The following is a 10,415-nucleotide window of genomic DNA, read 5'->3' as shown; positions in this document are numbered from 1 at the left end:
GCACACACGCACAGACACGCACAGACACACACGCACAGACACGCACACAGACAGACGCACACACACGCACGCAGACACACACAGACACGCACGCAGATGCGCGCGCACAGACACGCGCACACACACAGAATCACGCACACAGACAGACACGCACAGACAGACACCGCACACACAGACACACACGCACAGACACACACGCAGATGCGCGCGCATGCACACACGCGCACACACACAGACACGCGCACGCACACACGCGCGCGCACACACACACAGACACACAGACACACGCACACACAGATGCACACACAGACACACACGCTCACACAGACAGGCACACACACGCACACACAGACACACGCACACACAGACACACGCACACACAGACACACGCACACACAGACACACGCACACACAGACACACGCACACACAGACACACGCACACACGCACAGACATTTTGCAGTGTATGAAATCAGATCTGAGGTGTATCCTTTTATGGAGGTGCATAACAGCCATTTTCAACCATTCTTGAATATACTGGAGACTATGCTTAAGTCGAACACTTTTTAGTAAAAGAATGATTTCATATTATCTTTGACTGCAGATGCAAATTTCAATTTGTGTTCCACTATGGTCTTCCTTATGGTAACTCATGTTTTACTAAGCTTTTTAACAGAAGATTTAAAGCAAATAGAGTTTGATTTATTATAGATATTTTGTGTTTTTTTTTAATTTTATTATATAGCTTATTAATGTAATATTCCACCCAGATTGTTTACTTTTCAGATTCTCCAGTATAACGATGTGGATTCTGACAGCTCAGATTAAGCTGTTTGTTAAAATGGAGTAAAATTCATTGGTATAAGTGACAGCTGAGGCTACATGGAGACTGGAAATTTTGAGAAGTTGTATAGTTTCTAACAGGTTAGTCTTTTTAAAGCCTGTGAATTCCTAAGTGCACTTTGTGGTGGGTTAGATGCATTAATTATGTTATTCTGGACAAGGGTAGTGTGCTAGAGTATACTGCATGTGCTGGCCTAGCTTGCCTGAGTACGGAGGATGAAGGTTACTTTGTAGACCACCTTCCATGATGTGTGACAGAGGCGGATTAGTACTACATATTCTTGCTTGTATGACTAGACCTGTGGGAGTACTTGTCATGATTTGATGCAGAACACTGGCATTGGTGTGGCAGGACCTCTGGAACTGGCTGCTGTAATACGGCACACATGCATAGTGCTTAATGTCAGCACCGGTTTGAGTGGGAATTCTTGCTTGTATGACTAGACCTGTGGGAGTACTTGTCATGATTTGATGCAGAATGCTGGCATTGGTGTGGCAAGACCTCTGGAACTGGCTGCTGTAATACGGCACACATGCACAGTGCTTAATGTCAGCACCAGTGTGAATGGGAATTTGTGGGACTGGCAGCCATGATATAGACAAAGGTTTGTCACAGTAATGCCTTCAAAGTGAAAGTCTTCAGGCTGCTGTACAGAGACTTGTTGCAGTGCAGCACTATAACCAAAAGGCAGTCTGCGTCATGTGGCCAAAGAAATAATGTACTGCAGTGCCAACTCATACGCTATACATTTCACGGGAAATGCAATACAGCTCTGGTGTGTACAGTTTGTAAATTCCTGGCCACACCCCTGGTTAATGCCTCATATTTTTTTACCTTGATCCTCATAAAAGTTTTGACTTTCTGGTAAATCAAGGAGGATTACCTCAGTCGGTAAAGCAGTCATTACAGCTTCATACTTTTTACTGTGTAAAAAATGCATGTTGATGCAAAACCTGTTGTTCTATTAACTTTGTAAGTGAATTAGAGTAATATTTAAACATTTTCCCAGACTGTGGCCCCTTGTCCCCCTATTATAGTTAGCTTTGTCAAGAATTCTTGACCAAAGAAATTGAGAGGTATGGTAGAAGGAGAATCTGTTGATAGATTTAGTTCAACCACCTTAGTTTTGGAAAGATAGTGGTACTGCAGCTTGCCGTATTATTGTTCTCTTATAATTGAAACAGGTTAGATTTTTTTTTTAATCAGCTGTTTCAGTGCATCATACTGCTTTCTCCCAGGGACACTTCTATTCATGGGGCATGAGCTGTGGCAGGTTTCATAAATGGGTACACGGATTCCGGGCTGGCTATGACTTGTAACTTTCTTCTCTGGTAAACTGATGAGGATTATTGACACTAATAATGACAATAATAATAATAATACTACAAACAATAACTTTTGAGTTGCAGACTTCATATTCATCTGAAGAGTGGATGTTAATGTAGAATCTGTTATTCTAGCCAGTTTTTAGGACCAATTCATATTTGACTGCGATTATGGGCTTTTGTCCCTCCTTAACTTTTGGTTTTGTTCCTGGTTGCTGTGCTAACAGGTTGAGAAATATGACTAAGGTTCATTTTGAATAGTTTGTTAAAGAAAAAGGATTAATCATGCAACAGCAGCATGATTTACATTATTTTTTTAACACTTGATGATTACCAGAAGTGGTTATCTACTGGGACGATATTTGGTGCAGTACAGCAAAGGACGGTTAGGATAATCACAATTAAGTGATCATCGGTGTGGCTTGGTTGAGGGTTATGGAGGACAGAGCATAGTGCCTGAAAGTTCCAAACAGAAATACATCTGTGGCGATTCTTTTTTGTCACTTTTTTCTGCAGGAATCCAAACAGATGTGTGGATAGTGGTAACAGTACACACTGCCTACAGCATTATGCACCTGTATCACTTTTTATTTAATTTATACTGAAGTTGATGAGGAGGTGATGTGCCACATAGCTGCAAGTGAAGTAGATTACTGTGGGTCTTATTTCACAATCTTTGGCAATCACACGAGAGACGATAGCCATTAAATGGCTGCGTGTTTGGGGTTCAGGCTGTGAATGAAAGAAAAGAGCAATTATATGAGTTATACAAAACAGTCATCGACATGGCTAGTTTAGGGGAGAGGGAGTGTGGTCAATGGTTACTTGTATTGAACAGGGGGCTGATCTATGGATTTGCGTAACTGGGCGACCCTTCCCTAAAAAGAGTCGGAACCTAGAGAATTATTATATTAGTTAGGGAGATGTAGGGGGTGTAGTCCCTCACAATACACATGGCAGACATGATAGAATCCCATGAAAAATAGAGTAACTAGTTAGAAAGGGTATGCAGTGAAGTCATGCCAAATCTCTTCAAGTATGAAGGCCATGAGTATATCACGTTCAAGAGGGAGAGTTTGAAATAAGTTATTGTCGTATTTTTTTTCCCACACAATCAGACATCAGAGGTGTGCATAAAAAAACTGACATCTTTATGGAGAAGGGGTGAGAAGACATACTGCATATACAAATCCATGGTCATTACTTGAAAACTATCAAATAAAAATATGGTTTGTCAACATCAGTTGGTATGTCCAATAGCAGGTGGTCATTACTTGAAAATTATCAATTTTTTTTATCAGGGTCAGTGGATATGTCTAATAGCAGAAAGTTGAAATACAGTACTGTGTGTATTATGCTTTTGTCTTCTCAGTGAGGCATTAAATGTCTACAGAACGTGGGTATCACTTTTGGAGGCATGTGATGTATGAAAACAGTAGTTACAGGATCACTTCTGATTATTGATATGACTTTGGGGGTGTAGTATCTGTTAAACAGCAATATGGCCATTACATTTATGTGATTCATTCAAAGTGAATACTGTAACTTCTTAGCAGGGGCACATTCTGCTGGGACAGCATATTTGCATTTTGTACTAAAGTACCTTATTAGAAGCCCATGATTTTTTTACTGTGAATTGTCTTCAAGGAAAGGAAATGTGGCCACATACAAAACAGCTAGTAAATCCAGCATTTCTGAAGGCTTTTGTTGTCACAGTCTGATAATATGCCTGGTTTCCATCCTGGTACTTTGTACAAAAGGCTGGGGACAGGTAATTTATGAAAAGAAACATTTGTTACAGGATCACTTCTGAATGATTATTGGTATGGTTTGTTGGGGGGGCAGGATCTATCAAAGTACCATATGGTCAATATATTTCTGTCATTCCTTTGCAGTCAAAGGTAGTGTACCCTCTCAAAGATGGGTGCTCCATTGAGACGGTGAGTGTTTTGCACCACATGCCTTATTACAATCCTTTTGACATATCACCTGTTATATACAGCTCCGAACCCAGGATTTCAGAGGTATTTTACTGTCAGGGTCTGCCACCTGAGTGTTGCTCGACTTCCAGACAAAAGAAATACACGGCTTCTTACATAGAACTAGTAGAGCCAGTGTTTCAGAGGACTTGTGTTGTCCCAGTCCAGCACTGTATGACTTCCACCCAGAGATTATTTCATCTCTGCACAAAATGTTGAGGCAAGTGATGCATGAAAGCAAACAGCAGTTTCAGGACCTCTTCTGACTGATTACTGTTACAGACTGTTGGCAGGACAGGATCTGTCAAAATGCTGTGCAACTACTATATGTATGAGATTCTTAAAAAGTCAGAGTTAAGAGTTAGTGTATCCTCTGAAAAGAGGTAGATTCCACTGAGACAGCATGCGTACATTTTACACCAAAGTACCTTTTAACAATTCATATTTTTATTTTATTGTGACTGGCTATAGTGATCTGACACAAGGCTTCTTACATACAGCTAGTAACGCCAGAGTTTCAGCGGGTATTTGTTGTCACAGTGTGGTATAATGTTTTGTTACCATGCGTAGGCTATATGACCTCTGCAGCAACGGCAAAGTAAAATTAATGACCAGAATATGTGTGTACTAAACTGCAAGATCTCAGAAGTGAAAATACTAAATACTTTCCAGAAGAAAAGAAAAAAAAAGTGAGTTGTAACATGTTGTGGCCACAACGTCATGCTTTCTTGCTGTTAAAGCTATGGAGACAAATTCACACGCATGCTGCACTGGAAGCTCTTGAGTTATAACTGCAGTCCTAAGTGTGTTTTGTAGCCAATACCATATTATTACCTGACAGGAATGTAATAATCTAAAAGGCAGACACAGATTTTTTAGCTTGAGTTCATATACATTTAAGAACCAAAAATTATACTATTTTCTCCAGTAAAGTAATATTTTCTGCCATGTTGGTGTTACAAATACATTATACATGCTTTGACAAGAATGTAATATTTCAGACTCTGCTGTCCGATTTTCTCATGGTAGTATATACCAATAAAGAAATAAACATTTGCCCATGTTGTCTCTGCCCCCTCCGCATGCAGCAGCTTACGGCACCTCTGCCCATATATAAATCAAATTTGTGGGTCAAATTTAGGTTGCACAGCTAGACCTATAACTGCACTAGTGATCATTAGCCTAGTAATCGTGGGAGCAATACATTCAGAACAACATTCAGGAGAAGACAAGGCAGGAATTCAGCAGTTTATGTAATGCTGGACTAAACAAAGAAAGAAACGTGATGTATAAGATTTGTAAATGTTAATATGGTTTGTTTTCTTTTCTGTTAATGTATGTTTACCTATGTTTTAAGTAATAATTTATTATGTTTATGGAGATGGCTCTACAGTGCAAAGGAATAGAACAGTCCCATGACCCAAGTGACCTAGGTTGAGTTAGCAAGCCTTGCACCTGAGCAGTTGGCAGAAGAATGGTAAAAGTAGCAGTACTTTACCAGCCTAGCTATCCTGAATGGGGGAAGCTGGGGGGGGTGCTCGTTCAGCACAGGATGTTTCTCAGTGGGGAGACAGAAGATAGGCTAAACATACTGTGGCGTACACACCAACATTGGGGGTTTAAGGCACTTTCAGGTGAGGCTCTAAAAAAAAAGTTTGTGGGGCTGGGAGGATGGCATAATGGTTAAGGTGTTTACCTTGGAAACACAAGGTGCACGGTTTGATTCTCACACATGGGGTAATTGGCTAGGCCTAAAATGGCCCACAAGAACAGTTAGTCTAGTATGAACCTATGGTTAGAGTCTTCCCAAAGTCAACCTCCTGCGTGCAAGTGGGTAACTCAAATTGTGAAATAATTTAGTTATATTAATTGCTGTTAAATAAATATCATAGACTCCCCAAAAAACATTTTTCCAATAAAATGAGTGCCTCCACATTACCCATATGCATTTTTATCTACAAATAAAATATAACGTTACTGTAGTAGCAAATACCTTGCCAACTCACTTCTCTCATTTTAGTCTACTAAAAGAACTATAACCTTAATGAAATACTCTACCTGTATCCTAGAAAATGTTTTGGACCGTGTTATAGTAACGATCTGCAATTAAGTCTACAAGCACATAGAAAGAGACAGACTTGTTTCTTTCAATTTACAATCTGAAAACAGTAGTACTGACCACTAGTATGTTTGTCCACAATATACGAGGTCTCCACATTGCACAGGGCATAGCAACAGAAATTACTTACAATTTCTCCAAAGATAGCAAACGTAATCGAAAATTGACGATGATTAATATCTGTTTTACTTGTAATGTACAACAGGTAAGCGATTGCTCAAATTAAGAGAATCTGAACAATCGCCAAACGTTTTTGGGGTGGGGGTGAACAATGTGTGACTCTAGCTCCTGGGAAAGTGTTGGAGTTGCTCCGTAATTCCACTAACCTAACTCGGACCAAAACACAACAGTTGCACACGTACCTGTTAATTGCCACCGTTCCGGATGGGCTAAAATTAGCAGCCGTTTCCAATCATCTGAAGAGAGACCGGAATTTTTACCATCTTTTCCACGGTTTACCTCACATCCCTTGACATCAAGTGCAAGTTTTCCACTGTCCCCACTGGACGACGTGCTATAATCCCGAGTTAACAAATACTGCCGTGTTAAAACCATACTATCTGAAGTCTTGTTAAACTTGGAAATTGCTGAAGCATGTTGTACGAATACATCACGAAAATGAGGTTTCCGTGACTTCAGTGGATCACACACCCTACCTTGGTGGACCGCTGGAAATCCCTGGACTCTGTGAAAAGATAAGTAGGGGGCAGAAGGTGACCGAACTGTAATGACAGGTATAGTCACAGAACACCTCTTAGCCATTCGGCATCTGGTCCAGCACCAACTGCTCCATGTTCGCCCCAAACCAAGACGAAGCATCTTCGCGTGCCGATAACCTACGTCGTTTAATTAATTGTACTCTACAAGTTTAATTGTACTCTACAAGTAACCACCGTTAATCTCCAGAGTTATGGGTAGACTACACCATACTCAAACCGAAAGACAAAGTTCGGTAACAATTAACACAACCAGCCGCACAAAAAGTGGAGTTTATTTTGATCACGTCATAGAACAAGGAGGTTTAGTAGGGTGAGACTTTACTCTTATCAGAAGCCTTCTGCTCTGAAACAGCTGGCTGTCCTCTCTGTCTTATCGGTCAGACACTGCTGCCAAAACTCCCAAGTGGATTCTACAACAGGAGGTCGCTCACCAGATATCAGATTTAGACAGACAACGACATTAATACTGGTTACACCCTCGAAACTGACAGACTTCATAGTTGCCTGCCATTCATAGGTAAGGTTGACTTTCTAACGTTTAGTCTCCATTCATGGTTTTCCAATTCCCCTCCCTTCTCAGAGGGGCACTCCTCCTCTCTCCTCCCTTTCAAGCTAAAGCAATCGAGTTTGTTGCACTAAACTTCCGTACCAGGTCCGTCCCTACCAGCTACGTTGGTTGCGAAGCACTCATACTTCTGGACTAGTTTCGCACTTGTTCCGGAATTCTGATGCTAAGGAAATATTAATTGGCTTTTACCTTTACATTTTGTGTTGAACATTAATATTAAGGTTAGCGCATTACAGTTTATAGCACTACCGTACCAACATTAACAATGTTCTGTACAACAGGTCAGTGGATGAATATAGCTCCAAACTTGTCCTTCTGTATAACAAATTACGAAGTACTTACAAGATGTTTCGGTACTTACTTATACATTCACAGACTAGAAAGCGTCATAGACATGTTTACATCAAATTTATTTATTTGAGATTTGTTAACCGGATTAATCCAACTGGTTGGGCTAGAAGCCTGTTTTCAGTGGAGAACCGAGGAGAAAAGCTCCAATACAGACAAATAACAGTACATAACTTAGAAGCTCGAATATAGCGAATTATGATACATTGGCTCCAGAATAGAGGGAAAAGTATAGTAGTATGTACACATGATCAAACAAATATATATGTTTTCTGCATTAAACATGTATTCAGTAATTGCATTTTCCAAGAGAGCGAAAAGAGAGGTATTTATAGATAAGCAGCATGTACATACGTACATGTGGTGGAGAAAGTAGAGCCTAAGGGTGTATTCTTATAGAGTAGGACTAAGGTTTAAGGGAGAACAGTAAAAGGTGTTACAGTAGAAAGTCTGTATAATAGGAGTGAAAAAAAAAGAAGTTATGTCTTACCATAACGTTCCATCTGTATTGTTGATCCTCGTCCACTCATTAGGTATGGGTTACAGTTCCGATATCGGAACCAAGCCAGCCATATACCAAGCTCGCTCCAGCGATAAACTCTCGAGCTAATCAATCTCTTACCCATAATCCCCCTCTCCCTGTTACCTCAGATTGAGTTTGCAAGTCAGAAAAAGGTAGAGGCTATCTCTGGTCAAATGACCTAAAGAGAAGGATGGTGAGATCCACTAGAAGCCATAGGAGGGGGAAGGAGGGAGGGTCGTAATGAGTGGACGAGGATCAACAATACAGATGGAACGTTATGGTAAGACATAACTTTTTTATCTGATATTGTTAATCCTCGTCCACTTCCTTACATATGGGACAGAGTCCCAGGCTACCTCTATTCCTGGGAGGCTTTCATGGAAGGACATTCTTGAGCACCATAGAACCAAAAGATGCTCTTACCCTGGAGGCCAAGTCCAACTTGTAATGATTGATAAAGGTATGAGGAGTGGCCCAAGTTGCAGCTGCACAGATGTCATGTAAAGAGACTCTGGCATGGAAGGCAGCAGAAGTTGCCACTGACCTTGTTGAATGAGCCTTGATGGTAGTTGGCAAAGAAGTATTGTGTACTGAATAAATACGGGTCACAGTGTCTTTTAACCATCTAGCCAATGTGACCTTAGCAACAGCACATCCTAATCTAGATTCAGAAAAAGACAAAAATAACTGGTCTGATTTACGGAAAGATTTAGTCCTTTGCAAATAGAAATGGAGTTGTCTGTGTATGTCTAGGGTATGTAGGCAGTACTCTCCCTCGTTAGAATGATCAGGAAAAAACACTGGCAATTCAATGGTCTGATTAATAGACATTTCAGAAATGACTTTTGGCAAGAAGGAAGGGTTAGTTCTTAAGGATACCCTGTCTGGATGAAAAATCAAGTATGGACTCTTTGTACATAGGGCCTGAAGCTCAGAGATATGTCTGGCAGAAGTAATAGCGACCAAAAACAAGGTCTTCCACGACAGCTATTTGAGGTCGATGAAGCAGCTGGTTCAAAAGGGGGCAATGGCAGAGCTTGAAGAACTAAAGATAAATCCCAAGGTTGAATAGGTTCCCTGAAAGGGGGTTTCAGATGATTCACACCCTTTATGAAGGCTTTACATAACTTGTGAGACATGAGGGAGGAGTCTTGGACATTCTCGTGGAAATTAGAGATCGCAGCCAAATGTACTCTAATGGTAGATGCTGACAGCCCCAATTGAAAAAGGGCGGTTAGATATTCGAGTACCATCGACACCGGTGCTGAAAAGGGATCAATTTCCTTATCTTTCAGCCAACAGGTAAATCTTTTCCATTTGCCTAGATAAGTCATTCTAGTGGAGGGCTTATGAGATGCAGTAAGAATGTCCTGTACTTGTGAGGGAAGATCATTTTGCCTGGCAATCAAGGGAATTGGAGGAGCCAAGCTGTGAGCTTCAGACTGTGCAGGTTGGGGTGAATCAGATTCTGTGGATGGGAGATCAACTCCGAGGTTGGACTAAGAATCCATGGTTGATCTAGCAGGTGAGGCCACAGAAAGGGGAACCAAATCTGACGAGGCCAATATGGAGCAATAAGGATCACTTTACTCTTCAATCGGCGGGCTTTCTTTAGAAACTGGGGAATGAGGGGAGTGGGTGGGAAGGCATAAAGAAGACCCGAGGGCCAATCGTGAACTAGAGCGTCCCTGGGTGACTGTCCCGGAGGGGGAATCAGGGCAAAGTAGTTGCTGCATTTGAAGTTGGTCGGGGATGCAAAGAGGTCGCAACAAGGATGGCCCCAACGGTGGTAGATGTCCGCCACTATGAGAGGATTCAGGGACCACTCGTGAGGTTGAAGAATGCACCTGCTGAGTCTGTCTGCTATCACGTTTGAAACTCCCGGGAATATGCGTTGCTAGAAGAAAGCGGTTGGTAGCCATCGCCCATTGCCATAGCCTCATGGCCTCTCACCAGAGGCGGTAGGATTTGGTTCCGCCCTGTTTGTTAAT

The 10,415-nt window shown here is 41.4% G+C and overlaps 1 protein-coding gene across 1 annotated transcript in view; it reads right to left on the bottom strand.

The window, feature by feature from the left end:
* ABCB10 (ATP binding cassette subfamily B member 10) overlaps nucleotides 1-7,692 on the bottom strand; it is a 690,016-nt gene extending 682,324 nt beyond the window's left edge. Inside the window, exon 1 of the mRNA XM_044076125.1 lies at nucleotides 6,629-7,692. Within this exon, the coding sequence (XP_043932060.1) occupies nucleotides 6,629-7,085 (457 nt within the window). The 5' untranslated portion in view covers nucleotides 7,086-7,692. The remainder of the gene's footprint in view (nucleotides 1-6,628) is intronic.
* Nucleotides 7,693-10,415: the final 2,723 nt, after the last annotated feature.

The sequence above is a fragment of the Protopterus annectens genome, chromosome 1.part1 (assembly GCF_019279795.1).
Source record: "Protopterus annectens isolate FY-2018-M chromosome 1.part1, PAN1.0, whole genome shotgun sequence".
Classification (NCBI taxonomy): Eukaryota; Metazoa; Chordata; order Ceratodontiformes; family Protopteridae; genus Protopterus; species Protopterus annectens.
Note: the sequence above shows the minus strand (reverse complement) of the source record. Positions and strands in the feature narration are given on the sequence as shown.